Raw genomic sequence first — 19759 nt, 5'->3', positions numbered from 1 at the left:
TTTATAGTGTGTGAAATAGACTGAATATTTGTGTCCCCCAAATTTATATGTTAAATCCTACCCCCAATGTGATGGAATGTGGAGGCAGGGCCTTTGGAAGGTAATTAGGTTATAAAGGTGAAGCTCTCATGCACAGGGTTAGTGCCCTTATAAAAAGACCCCAGAGAGCTGCTTTCCCCTTTCAGCATGTGAAGCCACAGAGGAAAGGCAGCTGTTGATGAACCAGGAAACTCTCACTAGATACTAAATCTGCTAGCATCTTATTCTTGAACTTCCCAGCCTTCCCACTACGAGAAATAAATTTCTACTGTTTATAAGCCACTCAGTCTGTGGTATTATGTTATTGCAGCCTGACTGGACTAAGACAGTCTCAAGAACTAACTTTTTAAAATAATTTTTCAATGTCTACTGATTTGTGAAATATATATACTTGGCTCCCTCACTGATTCTGCTTCAGTAATTTCCAGTGGAGCCTGGTCATTGTAAGCATCAATTTAAATTTCATCAATTAGCAGAAATTATAAACAAAGTCCAAATTAAAAATTTATTAATAATCTTGCACAGTTATTTTCTTCCTTGGAATCTTCTTCAGTATTTAGTTAGTGCTTCCATTTGAAATAGCAAAAACAAATTTATAGCAATGTTAATGGCAGCCAATATGCTAAAGACAAAACAATTTGAGGAGAAAAATAACCAGATTTTTGTACGGCATACATAGGAAACAAAATATAATAATTAAAATTGTTCTATGTAAGTTTATTTAACGTACTTCTATATTTAATGTTCATCCTTTAAACACATTGGTAGTTAACAAAAGATATTAATAGTAACTTTACTATGAGATTTTATCATACACTTCTTAGATAAGGCTTTTTCAATAACAAATTAGGTTCACTTTTATGCAAATTATATGATCTATAACTTTTAGGAAAACTGATAAACTTTTTAAGTTAAAATTTCAGTTCTTGTAAAATGGTGATCTAGTAAGTGTGGAAGACAGTGTGGGTTTTATGTAATACAGTGATGGATTAGTGATGGGCTACATGGTTGTCTTTTGTCCTTGAGAGGGTGATAAACTTCCAATGAAGTATTGCTGTTGGCTAGAGAATCACCTACAATAGTTAGAGATATAAATTTAACATGAGAGATGGTAGGGGGAAATAGATGATGGGATAATTAGAGATAATAACTAAGAATTCTTTTGCTATGGGGAAATCATTGTGTTGTTGCAATGTTTTTCTGTTTTGTTTTATTTTTTAAGTAGTGCTGGGAACAGTTATGGTAGTCAATTAACCTAACATGGTGGTTGTAGTTGTGGTGGTTTCAGCCTCAACTGAAAAATATCACATCATTTGATCCCACAACCAAAACTAGTCCCACAATTTCAGACAAATCTACAGCATCATTTCTTGTGGTAGCTGTTACTTCCATTGTTGTACTGGTTTCTTGATGGTTATAAATTTAGTGAAAGTAATGGTGGTCATAGCTTCAACTGAAATTATTAGTGTCTTTGTGGTAGTAAAATTATACAGAACATATGGTGCTTTTTGATTATGCTAAAATAGTGAAGATGGCCTACTGTGCTTGTTGGTTCATTAGAAGCAATGGTAGCTTTGGTAGTTGTGGCCTTTGTTACCTGGATGTTAGTTGTTGTCATCTCAATTAACTAGCATTGGTGGTAAATGTGGGGCAGAGTGAATGCATAATATTGAGGTGGCTGTATTGTGAGAGAGATGAGTTTCATTGAATAAGTAGCAATGGTTGATATGGCTGCAAATTCAAAGTTGTACAAATTATAGGTTTATTTCAAGTACAGGCTATAGAGAGTTGAGATAAAGTGGGAGTGGTGGTGGCTGTCCTAGTAGTAGGATAGTGGTGGTTATAAATTCAGCTGAAGTATTGGTTCCCATTGTGGTTGAAGTGGTTAAAGCTGTGGGGTTATAGACTCATTTGAAGTGTTATAAATTCTGTTGAAGTGTTTTGTTATTTTAATAGTAGCTTCTGAAAAAAATCATGAGTGTTTATGAATGAAGTTTTGGTTCTTGCTTTTGTACCTGTACATTTTGTACATTTAGTGGTATTTGGAAATTAAATTTAAATGGGAGTGACTTTTTTGGCTGGAGGTTCAATGGAATTGGTAGGAGCTTTAGGTTTATTTCAAGGATAGTTGGTGCTGTGGCAGAGGGTTTAGTAGAAGTGGAAGTTTGAGTTACTATATTGGTAGTTTCAGCTGAAGTGGTTATTATATCTCTAAGTGTAGTAGGTTCAGTAGAAATTGTAGTGCTTTCAGGTTCAATGAATGAGATGGTATCGACTGCATTTGTTGTAATTTCAAATGAAGAGGTTGTTATTTTTGTAAAAGTAGTAGGTTCAGTAGCAATTGTTGTATTTTCAGATTCAGTGGAAGTGATCATTTCTGTTGTGGTCATAAGTTCAGTTGAAGTACCTGTAGTCGAATGGGTTTTGGGATCGATTGAGGAGGTGATACTTATAGATTTACTAGAAGTCAGGATGGCTGCTGAGGCATGTTCAGAAGAGGTTGTGATGGTCGCAGGTACAGGAGATATATGTTCTGTTGGAGTGGTTATGGTTGTAAGGTCTCTGGGAGTAACGCTGGGTATGACTTCTGTTGACGTGGTCATAGCTGTTGTGGTATTATGCTCAATCAAAGTGGTAGGTTCAGTCAGAGGGGTGGTAGTGTCCCTCATAGTAGGTGGTTCAGTTGAAATGCTGGTGGTTGTTTCCATTATGGTAGCAGCTTCAGCTGAAGTGGAGGTTGTGGCAGTTGGTGTCTGTAGGTTCAGCTGAAACTGTGCTGGTTGCAGGTTCAAGGGACGTGGTGGTAGTGGGCTTTATGGCAACAGGTTCAGTTGCCATAAGTGGTGGAGTTGTCTGCTGTGGTGGTTGTAGGTTCCTTTGCTGTGATCACAGTAGTTGTACTGGTGACTATAGGTTGAAAAATAGGCAATGAGGTTGTTCCAGGGACGATTATTATAGGTTCCCCTATCATTCAGAGGTATATGGATAGTAATTTGAGGAAAGAAATATGTACACAATTATCACTCTTTTTCATTCTTATGTCTGAATCTTTTAAAGGTAAAAAAAAATGCTAAAAACTCAATACCTACCCCAAATACCCAGATAAAGATGAGTATACAGGTAGGTTGCTGTACAGGTATAGTACAAGTAAGGACCCCTCAAATTCTCCTGGTTAGGACTTCCTCCTTTCTGAACCTAATACCCAATTCCCCCATGATGTGCATTTTAATTATTTCATACCCTTCTGCTAATCTTCAGCTCAGTTAGTATTTATCAGCATGATATTTTTCAGACAGACCAGCTTCTGCAAGCTACCAGCTATTTTCACTTGGAAAATTGCTTATCCTCTCTGAGCTCAGGTTCTCATCTGTAAAATGCTACTAATAAGAGCACATGACTTAGAGTACTGGCATAAAGATTAATGGAGGTTAAACTGCTTTGTAAATTATAAAGTGCTATGCAAGTGAGAGGCTGAATACATGGTGGTTGGATGGCACATAGTCTGAAGCCAGAAAAAACCTGGGTTCCAACCTGGTTTTGCCACTTAGTGTGTGGTTTTGGAGAAGTTACTTCAACTCTGTTCCTCAACGTCTTCATCTGTAAAATAGGAATAATGATAGCACTTGTCTCACGGGGTTGTTGTGGAGCTTAAATGAGATAGCATGGGTAAAGTACTTATATCACTTCTGGCACTTAGCAAATGCTACAGAATGCTTGTGATCATGTTGACACTGATGATTATCATGATGCTGCAACAAATCTGTTTTGTTATTATTTAGTAGACAGGCAACATGACAGTGGGAAAAGAATAGGCTTTTGTATCAAGCATTCTTGGGTGTAAGTCTCAAAATTATGAGATCTAGTAGAAGTTTCTTCATTTGCCTGATCTCATCCCATCTCAGTCAATTAATAGCTGTATAAATTCTGGCAAAAGTTTCAACTTTCTTGAATAATTTTTTTCAGTCAATAAGTGAAGAGATTGGATGGGATTAAATGGTATCTTAAACCACTCTCATCTCTGAAATTTAACTGCTTTATTTTACCTTTGCAATCCTCTTGCTTCTTCCCTTTTAAGATCACCCCTACTAATACGTGGCTTCAGCTCTGCCAGAGTTGACACTTGACAGTTTTGTTTCAAGGACCAGGGCTCAGATCCTCCACAAGATGCTCCACAGTAGCAAGAAACAGAGCAGAGCCAGATTCAGAGCCAGAATAACCCAGCCCAAATATTAAGTGTGTCACTGTCAACTTTCTGCCAGGGTTGAGGGCTTAGAAATCATACTAAGAGAGGAAGTGAATACAGTAAGCATGACAAGAGCTCAGAAATATGGAAGATTGGAGCCCGGGCAACAAATTAAGGGGGAAAACACTGGGACATCAAGAGAGGTTTCTAAGTAAAGGTTAAAAACACTAAGATCAGGGCTTCCCTGGTGACGCAGTGGTTGAGAGTCCTCCTGCCGATGCAGGGGACACGGGTTCGTGCCCCGGTCCGGGAAGATCCCACATGCCGCGGAGTGGCTGGGCCCGTGAGCCATGGCCGCTGAGCCTGCGTGTCCGGAGCCTGTGCTCCGCAACCGGAGAGGCCACAGCAGTGAGAGGCCCGCATACCGCAAAAACAACAACAACAACAAAACACTAAGATCAGAATCAGGAGAGCTAAAAACAGACTGTGGTCTCTAATACTCTTGACTGAAAGAAACCAGGGATCCTTGGAGGAATAGTTAATTCTAAGTCTGGGTCAGGAAAGCAAAATGATATTCCTAGGACGTCTTATTATGCCAAAATACAATGAATCTGCCAGAGACTAATCAGGCTTTCTCAAGAAGACACAAGAGCCAACTTGAAAGCATTCCCAATTGGCCTAAAAGAAAAATTCAAGCATCAAAATTGATTCAGGAAAAATATTCATTGGTCACCAACCAATTCATTTCTTTAAAAATTAATAAATAAGTGAAAAATAAAATATTTATGCTGTCATTTCTCTGAGAATTGTATTTCATTCAATTCAATCCAATCTGTATTCAATTCAATTCAATTGGCTTATCTTTGCCAAAGAGCTTCAGCTATAGTGTAGAGGGAAATAAAAAAATAAAAAATCACCATTTACCAACCCATAATGAAGAAAAGTGGATTAGGCAAAGATTATCAATAGATATTAAAGCCATGAGGTGAAGAGTTGAGGAGAAATATGATAGAGATATCAGCTTGATATGATCTGAATCTGTAAGCAATCTCAGCATCACAAAAAGTAGGAAAACCAGACTTTATATGATACATGATTTTATGCAGTAAAATGCACACAGCATCACCTCTAAATTGTTCTTGCCTCTGGTTTGCAGGAAATACAGAGGATAAAGGAACAAATCAAAAACTATCATCAAGAAGCAACCAATCCAATCCTGAATGTGGGGCATTCTATACAGCAAATGACCTAGTTTCTTCAACAAATCAGTGACATCTAAAAAAAGGAACGGGGGTGTGGGGAACTGTTTTGGGCTAAAAGAGATGTAGACACATAACAATCCAAGCAACCTGTACACTTTACTTGGATCCTAATTAAAACCAATTACAATTTTTGAGATAGTAGGGGCAATCTGAACATGGACTTGATATTAAATGATACTAAGGAATTACTTTTAATTTTGTTTTGATAACAGGAAGGTAGCTATGTTACTAAAAATGTCCTTATTTGAAAGAGAAGCATGATGAGCTATTTTCAGGTAAAATGACAATGCATGTTGACAAAATGTGTTTGGGAAAATGTTGATAAGTGTTGAAGCTGGGTGATTCAAATATTGGTTATTTTTATACTCTTCTATTTTTGTTTTGGCTTAAATTTTCCCTAAGAAGGTCAGAGCTCAGAGGGCTAAAGAAATGGCATCCAGGCAGACTCAGACTCAGGATGGATCAGGGTCAGACGTGAGGCACGTCCCCACAGAGCAGAGCCCTTGAGACCTGGAGCGCTGAACACACACCTCCACTGTACCACTTGAGCAGTTTACTTGCCCATTCCCTGTGTATCTATGAGAGATATATAGATATAGATATATCTCACTATATATAACTGTGTATTATATATGAAACATATATCTCATTCCACCCCCATCTCTCTCTCCCTTTCTCTCTCTCTCTCTCTCTCTCTCTCTCTCTCTCTCTATATATATATATATATATATATGTATATATACACACATATATATCAGTACATACTGAGCCAAGAGCACTGCCGTGGGGGTAACACTGGAGAACCAAGCAGTGTTTTCACAAACATTACCTCTCCATATTGGAATTGTCTCTCTGGACTGATGCAGGCAGCAGTGACATTGGTACAAACCTCACCATTGACATCCACTGACGGTGGAAATTGACATGCTGAACTCTGAACTTCCTGGTCATCTAGACTCTGGAATGTCTACAGGAACAAAACAACAGGACTAATTTTAAAAAAAGGAAGCCATCATGTTGAATTTTGAAGTGAAATTATTCTGAAAATTCTAAACCAGCTTGTGACATGTCATGAAATTGTTAGTAGGAGATGAGTATTTAAAATAAGACTTTACTACTGAATACATCAAATGTTTTATTTTATTTAATGAATAAAATTTTCAAATAATATTTTCTCTCAAAACAATTAACTGTGGTCGAGTCATTATCTTTTATTATTGTAAATACTTTATTAATGTTTGGGGTCAAGATTATATACCATCAATTATCATCATAATATGCTATTCCTTTATTAAATATCCCCACGTTTCAAGCATATATATAGGTGCATCCTATGAAGATACACCACCACAGAGCTTTTATGAGATATAAAAATAAATGTTTATACATTATCAGAACTAAAAGGGAACTGACTGCTTACCAAAATCACCCTCTAACAGTTACTTTAGAAATAAGAATACTGAGAATAATAGTGGTGAATAGACTTGCCCTTAATAACACAATTTAAGAAGTGTTAACAATCCAATTTTCTCCTTCTCAGCCTGGGGGTCCCTGCAATTAAAACCACCACTTTAAAAACCCCTTAGACAAAGACATACCCTGTGTTAACAGTAACTCAGTGCTCTATCGAACAGAATATGAGTCTGAGTCCAAGGCAGAGCTAAGAAAGACCAAGCATTTTGTATTTGGTCAACATGCATTTCTCAGTCTCTATCTCACCTCAAGGAGCTCTGCATACAATAAATAAGATTATGTAAATACAGAAATAATAAAGCATTGTTATGAGTGAAGTGAGAGTAAGGGAGAAGAAATCTGAGTTTAGACAAATTGAGGATAGTGGCTAAAATTTGAACAGGAAAGTGCTGAAGAGGATGGAAATGACATTTTTCATGATGTTTTATTTCTTAAGTTGGGTGTTTAATGCATGGTATGATAATGTTCTTACTCTTTATACTTGAATGTCTGAACTATTTCATAAATATTTGTTAAAATAATAAAAGGGAGGGATCAATGAAGAAAGTCTTGGGGGATAGGCTTCTTCAAAACAGGTTAAAGATCCTGTTTGCATGTTTGCAGGACATACATTAAGTGACCCTTAAAAATGCATTCCAATATACATTAGATGCAGACAAATACTGTTTGACTCCACTTATACGAGGTACCTAGAATAGCCAAATTCACAGAGTCAGAAAGTACATTGGTAGATGCCAGGGGTCAGGGTGGTCTGGGGGTGGAGAGGGGGAATGGGGAGTTAGTGTTTAATGGGGACAGAGTTTCAGTTTAGGAAGGTGAAAAATTTGGAAGATGGAGGATGGTGAGAATTGCACAACAACGGGAACGTACTTAGTGTCACTGAACTGTACAGCTAAATATGGTTAAAATAGTTTGTTTTATATTATGTGACTTTTACCACAATTTAAAAAACATTAAAGAAATAAACACGTTAAAAACAAAAAACAAACAAAAACAAACAAAAAACACCCAAAAAACAAACAAAGAAATAGAAAGGAGAAACCAGTGTTAAAGTCAGGAAGTTCATTAGAAATTCAAAGAAAAAGTTTCCTTACATCTACTGCTTTGCTGATCAGATAACAATCAGTTATATCAAAACTAGTTATATGTGTAAACCCTGGCCCATTGGGTGATCATCACTAAGATTAAAAGCAAATATGACTGTAATTAAATAAAGAAAACATGATATAAAAATTATGGACAGTTAGACAATGCAAATGTTCATATAGTATAATACTACTTGAAAGAAATGAAGATAACAGTTATACATTGTCACTGAATAAGGGAAGGCCTGATATATCCTAACATTTTCTACAAAATTCCATTTCTATTCACTAGAAAATTGACGAAATCAGGATTCATATGGTTTCTCTTATGTTGACCTAATTGCTTAGTCTTCAGTTATTACTCAATTTGCCAGGGCTGATTAACTAGACAATTTGAATACAGTTTATAAGCAAAATAAAACTGACCCACCAGGCCAATTATCCAGTCTTCTTGCCTTGTTGGAAACCCAGTCCTCTCACCAGAAAATGATGGATAGTTTCCACTCCAAGATAGAGTATCTGTGACAGTGGGGTCAGACCTAGCTATTGGTTGTGGCTTTGATCACAAACACAGAAGCCCAAGAAGTAATTTGTGTGTGTTAGGTTGCTTTGGATCTGAATGTTTTAATTTAAGCTCTTGCAGCATTGGATAGAACATTAACTAGCTCATCAGTGTTCACCAATAATGGCCACGAAATAAAACTCAAATGCATTAGCTATGTCTATTAAATAAAGTTTTATCTTCTCTGTTTATACATTGAAAAAGATTAGCATATTATATATTCCCTGAGAGGAAAAATAAAACCACTGAACCTGTCTTTATATATATATATATATATATATATATATATATATATATATATATATACACACACACATATATACTTTTTTTTTGCCTATAATCTTCAGTTGATATTTTATTCCATTTGTCAAACTCTCCCTCAATAGAAAAATTCTCTCTCCATAACTGTTCAAATATCTAGTTGAAAAGAGAAATATATATTCTAAATCTTATTTTAAATAGCTTTTGAAAACATTTGTAAGTTTGACATTATTTGGAGAAACCATAATATTAGCTAATGATTAGCTTCATAAAGAGAATTTAATTTTAATTTTAATTGGAGTTTTGGCATCATAGTGAAGTAAAAAAATCACAACGAATCTGGAAATGATTTGTGTGCATGTGCGGTAAGGGGTCTCATTACCCTGGATCAAGAGAAAAAATCTCTTGCTTTTGAGGCAGAATTGTCTTCCTTAAAAATCTCTCATTCAGCAAAAAAGATACATGCACCCCAATGTTCATTGCAGCACTATTTACAAAAACCAGGACATGGAAGCAACCTAAATGTCCATTGACAGAGGAATGGATAAAGATGTAGTACATATATAAAATGGAATATTATTCAGCTATAAAATGAACAAAATAATGCCATTTGCAGCAACATGGATGGAACCAGAGATTGTTACACTGAGTGAAGTAATTCAGAAAGAGAAGGACAAATACCGAACAAAACCACTTATTTGTGGCATCTAAAAAAATGGGACAAATGAACTTATTCACAAAACAGAAACAGAGTCACAGATGTAGAAAACAATCTTATGGTTACCAGGGGGGAAAAAAGGAGAGGGATAAATTGGGAGATAGGGATTGACATATACACACTACTATATATAAAACAGATAACTAATAAGGACCTACTGTATAGCACAGGGAACTCTACTAAATACTCTGTAATGACTTATATGGGAAAAGAATCTAAAAAAAAGTGGATATATGTGTATGTATAACTGATTCACTTTGCTGTACAGCAGAAAGTAACACAACATTGTAAATCAACTATACTCCAATGAAAAAAATTTTTTAAAATCGTTCATTCAGCAGATATTTATTGAGCAACATGACTATCTTCTTTGACCTGTCTCTTCAGTGAAGAAATATGTTACTCCATGCCTTTCTTTTTTTCCTTTGGACTGTTTATTTCAAACTACTTTTATTATTCCATCCAGTTTTACATTTTTTTAAATGCCAAGGGCAATTTGATTAGATTTGCCTATTTACCAAAAAAAAAAAAAAAAGCTATTGTAAGTATCATCTAGCACATGGTTAACATTGGTATTAAAACATAAACAATCATCTTAACAAATTGCACATAAATAAAACAATTTTTAGAGAGGATCCCTCTTAGATCTAGGGACCATATCCAGGATTAGCTCCTGATTTTCAAGGATTTGGAAATATTTGAGTTCTGACAGGTCTAAAATTTGTGCCAAAAGAAAAATCTATGCATTATATAATAAAATCTGGACATCAAACTTAAAAACAAAACAAATTGAAGAAGTTAAAGCCAAAATTACATAATTATTTTGAATTATGACTGTAGAACATTTCAAAATTTGATTAATTCGTATTGACAGAAAATTGCACCTTTTGGAGATTAATAAGTATTTGAAATAGTTTTTAAACTATGCATGGAGTGACATAATGTATTAATAAAAATATAAGATTTGTGATTGACAATGAGTCGTTGAAAAGTTAATAAATTGACTTTTCCTCAATAACTAGAAGTATTCATTCCTTTTCTTGAAGATTACAAAAACTACTAGAATTTTCTGTAAAGACTGAGTATAAGACTCACATAAGCAAGCTGTCAAAATGGAAAAATAAATACTCACTCGCTGTTTTCCAGGGGGTTCAACATTCACAATACATTTTCCATGCTTTTTCTCCATTTTCTATCACACGCTTAACTCCAGGAACAATTTTCATTTTGATCAGTGGCCTTTATACCTGGAATTTTGAGAATAATTGAGTTGATTGATGCTACCATGTTATGAACTATGATGCATCAGTGCAGGTATGAACTAAATTAAGTAATAAGCTATCATTCTCCAATATAGGATCCACCTTAGAGGGAAAAGTAAGGTAGTAATTAATACAACAAACAAGAAAACCAATCTTGCCTATGGGAGATATTCCCTCCTGGCTCTCCAAAGAGAAAAAAAAAAAATTCTCAAATTATAAGTCATGTTACATTGTCTTAACTTTTCGCAACGTCTCTCTCGTTTACCCTTCCGACTTTGGGGCCGTCTCCATGATAAAATTCTGGAGCAGGTGATATTTGCCATTGCTTTCTTTCCAACTAAGCATGGCCATCTTCTCTCCCCTTGTTGGCACCTCCTCTTTTAGGTGCATAGCTCTCTCCTCACTAGGCTTTAACACTTTCAGGCTCTCCTCCCATGCTCTAAAACTTTCCAGTCCTCCTCCCTCAGCTTCCAGAAAAATGTGTCTATCCTGAGCTCACTTCCTCAGAGCTCCAACTCAGAGAGCTGGTAAATCTGATATAAAAATGTATTCACCAAGGTCTTCCATCTTTCAGAAGGGCACTAGTTAATTTAGTTAAAGGGAACTGATTCAACAAGTTTCTTCCAACGTCTTCATATTTAACTGCTGAGGCAGCCTCTGCTTTACACAGGTAGAAATGTCACTGTGACTCAGAAAAATCTAAATTGCAATAGGCTGGAGTTTAGAAATAACTATCAATTTAGAAGTTAACAATTAGTATCCAACACATATATCCTGAGAGATCTTCACAAAAGTGGCACAGAAAGTTCTTGGTGAAGAATGGTACTTGAATAACGTAAGTTTTTAAAAAAATGACTCATACAGTAAGTAATCAAAAACTAATTCAAAAATAATGTTCTTTTATGATAAATATATCATTAGCACTAATTGACTAGCTAGAGATTCATCTAATTTAATACATCTCAATCTACCAATAACATGTAAACCATCTATTCCAACCCTGCCAATTTGCAATTGAAAACATTGAGGCCCCAAGAGAAGTGACAAAACCAGTTTAATCATCCTGGTCAGAACCTCCTGCTGTCTTTCAGACTAGTAGCCACCCGTATATCCCAGCTCAGGATGAAGAAAGGCAGACAATCCATTAGAGAGTCCATTAGCTTTCCTTTAAAAAAAAAAAAAAAAAAAGCAAATATTCAAGTTCCAGAGTTGGAAAGGATTGGGGAGACTTCTTGGGAATCCTTACTCCTGGGCCTCACCAGACTGACTAAATCTAAAGGGGGTTTTGTACTCTGCTTAGATGACTCTAATGCACACCAAAGTCTGAGAAGCACTAACTTAGAAAATGTTGTAAAGAAAAGTGATGGAATTCCCTGAAATATTTAGGAAGAAATATTTTTTGTGTGTGTGCAGTTTAACCCTTTCAAAAGTCTTCTTATAAATGTATTCACCATTGTTAGCTTAAGAGTTCTAATTGTAATCAACTAAAACAGAATGTCATTGCCTCGGCTTCTAAAATAAATAGGCAATGAAAAATTTATGGAAGAGGGGAGAGAGTGAGAGAGTCATTTGTTTCGAAAAGCAGTATAACACAATGCCCGCCAAGAAATGACTTGGGCCTGTAGGCTATAAGAATCCATGTGAATGAAATGTTTCAATAGTATTGAACACTGATAATAACATCAGCGTCAATCGCACTTGAAATGACTACAAACTGGGCTTTTTTTCCAGGCTGGCTACATGTTTGATACACTGCTAGCTTTCCCTACTAATTATCCTTTCACTTTCATAGTAAGCAAACCCCAGAATATTTAGCTGGGTATATGCCTGCCAACAATAAAGGCTATCCTGCCCAACTGCCCATGTAGCAAAGCGTGGCCATATGACTAGATCCTGGCCCATGGCATGAGAAAAGAAGGTATGCATGCAACTTCTGGTTGTGTCCTTAAGAGCAAGGAATATGCCCTTCCTTTCCCCTTTCCCTTCCTTTTCATTCAAAAGCAGATCAGTGGGTGAGCCATCCTGTAACACAGAGATTAGAGCAATATCCTATGAACAGTGGAACAGACAACTGGAAGAAGCCTAACCTCTAAATTTTTAATAATGAAGAGTTACTGCAGCCCCTAAAATTCTATAACAGCTGGATTGCATTTTTAGTAATATACTATCTTATGATGGTAGGAAGACACTATCTTAATTTGACCCTGGAGCACCATAACCACAGAGTAGATAAAATTTCACAGGCATTCATTTGCACCTATACCTTTTTTTGGTAGCCTACAGAGGAATAAATAATTTGATACTTGTGCAGTAACTGGAAGGCTCCACTTTCAAAATGCCTGATTAATTAAAGAGTTGTAAAACCAAATTGCAAAGTACTGAAGAAAGTATGTTACTGTGAAATTCATATGATCTCTACTTTGTCAAAGAACAGTTTAATACAGGTATTACTGCATTACTCAACAGGACAGAGTAGAACACACCTGGATTAATATGGATATGGGTAAATCCGGGACTGCCACTTTGCCCAACCCTGGGGGTGATTTTTGCATCCTAGGTTATGAAATTGGTGACCCTTATAGTGCTTCCAACTATCTTCATAGTCAGACATTCTATACCTGGGTATATTTCATAGTTAAGTCAGGATTCCCTATAAGGACTCTTCGATCTCTGGTGAATTTTTAGCCAAAAGAATTGGAAAACTTTGTTAGTTAGTGAAATAGTAAAGGTGCTTTGTATTTGGCCATTCTTTAGCCAAAAGAATTTGGTGGTCTCTTTCAAATTCACCTATTAATGCTCTGTCAAATTGTTTTATATTTTTATCCACACACAAAAAAACTCCTGGGTTTAAATTACACCATAGTCTGATGACAGTTAAATCAAGTTTGGTCCACTAATTGGCTGAGACCAGTAGGACAGCTCCTGTTCCCTGATTTGGAGTAATTTTTAGCCAAAGCGATTATTTTAGTTCATCATTTTTATTGTTTGACATAGTAACTAACAAGCCAAACAAGAGGTTTAAAAATATAGTGGTTAGTGTTAATTAGTATTATTCAACTAATTTAAATGCATGAAAAAATCATTATAACATACACAAATGTGAAAAGAAATTTTCAAAAGCCCTTTCAGAACTGGTATGTATTCAATTAGTGCTTTGCACAAAATCTGTAAATATAGAAGTTAAAAAAAGGAAAATTTCATACATTTTCTTGTGTGATTATCATAAAAGAATGTGTTTTTTTATGAATTCAATTCCCAAAATCTAGGACAGAATTCTATGACAAAATGTTATTTCAGCAAATTTAAAATAATGAAGTATTATTTAGGTAACATCTTGGATCAACAATAATTAGTACTACTCAAATTGGGAGCAAGCAACTGTTTGATCCGTATCAGTGATTTTTTTCTAATTTCACATTACACTAGATTTCATTCTAAGTCTACTTTAAAATGTCAAATGTGTTTTCATTGACAGAATATTGAGGCTTTTTTATTCAGTCGTCAAGTGAATTGATGAAAACATAACATATCAGGTATTTTTCTGGGCAATGGGGATTTATACAGCAATAAATAAAATAGGCAAGCACTTCTCCTGTTGGAGTTTATATTCCAGCCTTATTACAGTTCACAATGCATGTAACATTTTACCTTTGATTATAAACTTTAAACTTTGTTTAAATAGTAGTTGTGTTTTATTGCGGGAAATGCTCTGCTTTTATAAATGGATGTAATTATGTTTGAGTTAAAAGGATTCTAAACATTCAGGTCAAACACCAGTGAATGAAGTGAACCCTTATGCCAGCCTCTCTGTGTTACGTGCCGTGACCAGGAGCTCGTCTGTTTTCTAGGGTTCAGTATTCCTTTCTGGGTTGACTCTCCTGCTAGATCATTCAACTTCAACCTGTTTACCCAGGTTCTGTTTTCTAGAAAGATATACAAAATAAATAAAATTCTTCTCTTAAATAGTAGGTCAATTATTTTGGCACTACAACTGTGTCCCTCATTATTCAAGATTTTTTTTAAAAATCTGCTCCTTAAAAGACAAAAGTGACTCACTTGAGTTTTACCTAAGTTCTATTAGTATTTTTAAAGGGTGGAAGGAAGGAAGGAAGGGAGGGAGGGAAGGAGGGACGGGAGCAAGGGAGGGACGGAGGAAGAGAGAGAGAGAGAAGAAAAGGAAGGAAGGAAGGAAGGAGGGGGGAGGCAAGGAAGGAAGGAGGGAGGGGGGAGGGAAGGAGGGAAGGAGGGGGAGGGAGGGAGGAAGAAAATAGCACCACAGCACCATCTGTTGTTGCAAAATGTCACTGCAGCCCCCTACACGGGCCTTAACACCCGGATGTTAAGTCCTTTCCAGGACAGTTACTGACATATACTATGGAGAGATGTGGCTTTATAAGTGGGTGCACTCCTCCGACCATAACTTAATCTTCATAACCTCTCAAGAATTAAGTGTTATTATCCCCACGTCCTTGAGCCATCAAATCTTAAAGAAACACTTATTGAGTCCCAAGCTAAGTTTAGTGTGTGAACCTGAGGTTTCCCCAGACACTCATCCAACAATCATTTAATTAAGGTCATTCTATAATTATTGTACATTTTCGTTAAGAATAATGGGGAGAGAGGAATTATACATTTAAATGGGTAAATCTTATAATCTGAATTATATCTCAATAAAGCTATTAGAAGAAAAGATTAATAGCAGGGAGGTAGAGGGAGTGGAGTAAAAAATATTTAGAAGTGAATCAGTCAAAGAGATCAAGCAAACTATTGAAAAGAATAATAAACATGCTGGTAACTTACCTCAAGATGCATCAGGGAGGCCTGGATGTTAACAAGACAGGGATGGTGTTGAGGGCTGGAAATAGACTATCCATGGGGATAGGAAATGCAAGAATCTACTTCTAAAAAATAGAAAGGGCTTAGCAAATTCAGTCAAGGTTGCCAGCCTTCTAATCATACAAACTCTACAGTCCCTGACTGGGATTTAGGCAGATAGATGATTAGCACTTAGGTGTCCACATTGGAGAAGCTTAACTTTCCAACAGGTATCCCGAGTACAGAAATTAGAAATCTGTTAAGAGCTCTACAGTTTTGCAGTCTGTCAAGATCTGCCAGGAGTCAATAGGGCCCTAGTTCCTGGGAAAGACCCAGTCTTCAGGAATGGGGCCTTAAAAGAACTAGGCATTGTAAAACAGCAAGCACTACTGGGATACAAAAGGGAATCAACTAGATGCTAATCAGCAACTCAAAAGGGACCATCAACTTATCAGAGGCTACAAACTAGCTCACAGATAAGGGCTTATAAGCAAGCATCAAACCCCTGCTCAGGTCTGCAACAAGTGTTTACTGCAGGATACTGTTGTCAGTGTTCAGAGCCAGAGATTTGATACTTGTTCACCTAATCTGGGTTGAAAGTGTCAGAAGATGAGCATATGAAGCATGCCTGCCCAGCACTTAAATAATTTTTTTCTCTGATATGGTCAGTTCTGGAACTTGGGCAGAAACGGGTAAAACAGGAGCTACAGGTTGGAAGGTTTGGTGGACTTAGCTGTGAGGACTAGAGACAGGTTCAGAAAGGGTGTATTTCTGTATCTCCTTTTACCGAACTCACTGCAAAAATCTAATTTTTCTATTTCTACTTTTTCAGTCCTCCAATCCCTTTTCTGCAAGGTACTTACATTGTTCCACCTAAGATTAAATAAGATATGTCACTTTCCGGCTCAAAACTCCTCAGTGGCATTCCTCTGGGGAAAGGAAAATCGCTAAAACTTAGCAAAACGTATAAGATCTAAAGTAAGTTAGCCCCAGCTGACTTCATTGTGCATTCATGCAGACAACACTTGCTGTGTCCTAGCCACACTGCTTTTGGAAAATTAGGAAATATTTCAAATATACAAAGAGATATAAAGAATTTTACATGGAACACCCATATATACTCTATCACTCATCCTCAGAGACAAATCATTATAAAACATGTATGAATCTCACAAGTAAAAGATGAGCCAAGGAAGTCAGACACAAAAGAGTACATACTATACCAATTCCATTCCTGCTATGTTCGCAATCAGAGTGGTCCTCGGTGTTAGAAATCAGAACAGTGTTTACTTTGGGGGAAGGAAAAAGGAGGTGGTGTTTGGGTGTGGGCACATGGCAAGCTTCTGAAGAGCTGGTAAGGTTCTGTTTCTTGATTTGGGTATGGGTGTGTTCACTCGGTGAAAACTCATTGAGCTGCACCTTATGATATGTGCATTTTCTGCACATATGTGTACTTCAACTAAAAATCATTTTAGAAAAATGATACTAATTAGAATAGCTTAACATTAAAAGTATATTAAAAGATGATTTAGGGGCTTCCCTGGTGGTGCAGTGGTTGAGAGTCCGCCTGCCGATGCAGGGGACACAGGTTCGTGCCCCGGTCTGGGAAGATCCGACATGCCGTGGAGCGGCTGGGCCCGTGAGCCGTGGCCGCTGAGCCTGCGGGTCCGGAGCCTGTGCTCTGCAACGGGAGAGGCCACAACAGTGAGAGGCCCGCATACCGCCAAAAAAAAAAGATGATTTAACAGTATAATTCCAATTCTAAAATCTTCTTCATTTAATAATAAATTCTTGTAATTTTTGCTATTTTAATTTATTGAGCAAAATATTTATTACCTGTTAGTTGCCAGGTACACACACTGGGTAACATAGGGGCCAGGTTCCTGCCTTCAGGAAGCTTACCTAATATACTGTTGCTGTGATGAACATTTATTAAACAAAAATCCACTGAGCACCCACAATGTGTTAAACCGGGAAAAATCTTCCATCCTTTACAGAGCAAACTTGTATTTATTTACACAATGGACCTACTGCAGAACATGTCTCATCCTGATGAAATGAAGCGATGTAGAGCTGGAAAATGGTAAAAGTTACGTCTTCTTTAACAAAAAAAGAAAAGTTCAGTCAGTGATACATTGAATAAATAATATATAGTATCACTAATTTAAAAAATAATGAAGGAAATAGAATTAAAGTGTTCTAATAAAGTTTTATTACATTAATTGCATATAGTTACAGTAAGTAGGTTGGCAATACAGGGGGAAAGTAACTCTGTAAGACTGATTTGAAAGGATAGTTAAAAATTATTTCTAATTAGCATAGTGGCCACTAAAATATTTGTTTTAAATTACTGGAAACCACATTTTTCCTTTTGGGTAAGGAAAGCATTTCCATACCCAGTCCCTACCATGTGCTCACATGTCTATACACTATTCAGCATCCTTTGTTTATAGGTAAAATTAACACCAACAAATGGAACTGACTTTTGTTAGTGCTTTAAAGAATATTTACTGATTTATATCAATCTCACTAACATCAAAGATACAGGTCACAATGCCCTTCTGAATTCACTGCTTCAAGTAGCGTTTATCAGTCCTGTTTGCACACTTTTTGAAAAATATAGATTTCTGGATCACCCTTGAGGATTCTGATTCAGTAGGACTGCAGTAGAGTGTGTGTACCATCAACATTGATTTAAACCTGTGAACTACCAAGAATTCTAAGTAATAGAATCCAAATTTGTAAGTTTATTACTCTCAGCATTGCTACTTTCTTTTTCTGAATTTTCTCTGGTATTTCAGCAGATAGCAGGCATAAGTAAATATTTATTGAAAGTATTTAATTGAATGCCTTTATAAGATTACTGCAAAAAGTAGTAGAAAACAAAATTATTAATTGAAAATAGTGATAACACATTTAAAATTTTACTTATATATCAAAATGATTTAAAGAGAAAATGAAAATAATGTTGGCACAATCTAAAAAGAAGATGTGGTAATATGTAAATCTATTTAAAACACCCTTACGATATAGAATGTATTTTCCTTATTACATATGGAATTAGTGTATTAGAGACTACAACTTTATAATAATAAAAGACTGTATTCACATTTGGTAACTTTCTATTTAATCATAACAGCTTCCCAGCGTAAATAAATGGATTGGATTTACTTTGTATGAAAATTGTATTATCAAAAACCTCACAAAGTAGAGACTACCCACATTAAATGGTCAGGTCTAATATATGGTATTGTTGAATCTAAATGTTGTTTTGAGGATGAATTCATTATCATTTTAGTGTTAGCTGAATTGGTCATTAAGTAATCTTGTTTTAGAAGTGGTTGTTTTGGTCACTGTAGTTTTATGCTGGCAGTTATTGACATTGGAATCACCTATGGTACTAATAGTAGTTGTGCTAGCTGGTTCAGCTGAAGTGGTGGCAACGGTGGTAGTCATACTCTCAGTAGAAGTGGTGGAAGCAGTTGTGTCTGTTGTGGTTGTACCCTCAGTGGTAGTGCCGGCCGTTGTTGTGGTAGTTGGTTGAGGTGTGGTGGTGGCCACTGGGGTAGTCGTGGTCTCAGTAGAAGTGGTGGAAGCAGTTTTGTCTGTTGTGGTTGTAGCTTCAGTGGTAGTGCTGGCCGTTGTTGTGGTAGTTAGTTGAGTTGTGGTGGTGGCCACTGTGGTAGTTGTAGTCTCAGTAGAAGGGGGAGAATCAGTTGTGTCTGTTGTGGTTGTAGCTTCAGTGGTAGTGCCGGCTGTTGTTGTGGTAGTTAGTTGAGTTGTCGTGGTGGCCACTGTGGTAGTCGTAGTCTCAGTAGAAGGGGGAGAATCAGTTGTCTGCTGTGGTTGCAGCCTCAGTGGTAGTGCCGACCGTTGTTGTGGTAGTTGGTTGAGGTGTGGTGGCGGCCACTGTGGTAGTCATAGTCTCAGTAGAAGGGGGAGAATCAGTTGTGTCTGTTGTGGTTGTAGCTTCAGTGGTAGTGCCGGCTGTTGTTGTGGTAGTTAGTTGAGTTGTGGTGGTGGCCACTGTGGTAGTTGTAGTCTAAGTAGAAGTGGAAGAATCAGTTGCCTGCTGTGCTTTCAGACTCAGTGGTAGTGC

The 19759-nt window shown here is 36.6% G+C and overlaps 1 protein-coding gene across 1 annotated transcript in view; it reads right to left on the bottom strand.

Moving 5' to 3' along the window:
• Positions 1-2760: 2760 nt before the first annotated feature.
• LOC132502511 (uncharacterized) overlaps positions 2761-19759 on the bottom strand; it is a 34116-nt gene continuing 17117 nt past the window's right edge. The window contains exons 4-7 of the mRNA XM_060118372.1: positions 19053-19220; positions 17692-17759; positions 6314-6451; positions 2761-2919 (exon numbers count right to left, since the gene is read on the bottom strand). Of these exons, the coding sequence (XP_059974355.1) occupies positions 2761-2919; positions 6314-6451; positions 17692-17759; positions 19053-19220 (533 nt within the window). The remainder of the gene's footprint in view (positions 2920-6313; positions 6452-17691; positions 17760-19052; positions 19221-19759) is intronic.

Source organism: Mesoplodon densirostris, chromosome 15 (assembly GCF_025265405.1).
Source record: "Mesoplodon densirostris isolate mMesDen1 chromosome 15, mMesDen1 primary haplotype, whole genome shotgun sequence".
Lineage (NCBI taxonomy): Eukaryota > Metazoa > Chordata > Mammalia > Artiodactyla > Ziphiidae > Mesoplodon > Mesoplodon densirostris.
This window is presented reverse-complemented; position numbering and strand designations above follow the sequence as displayed.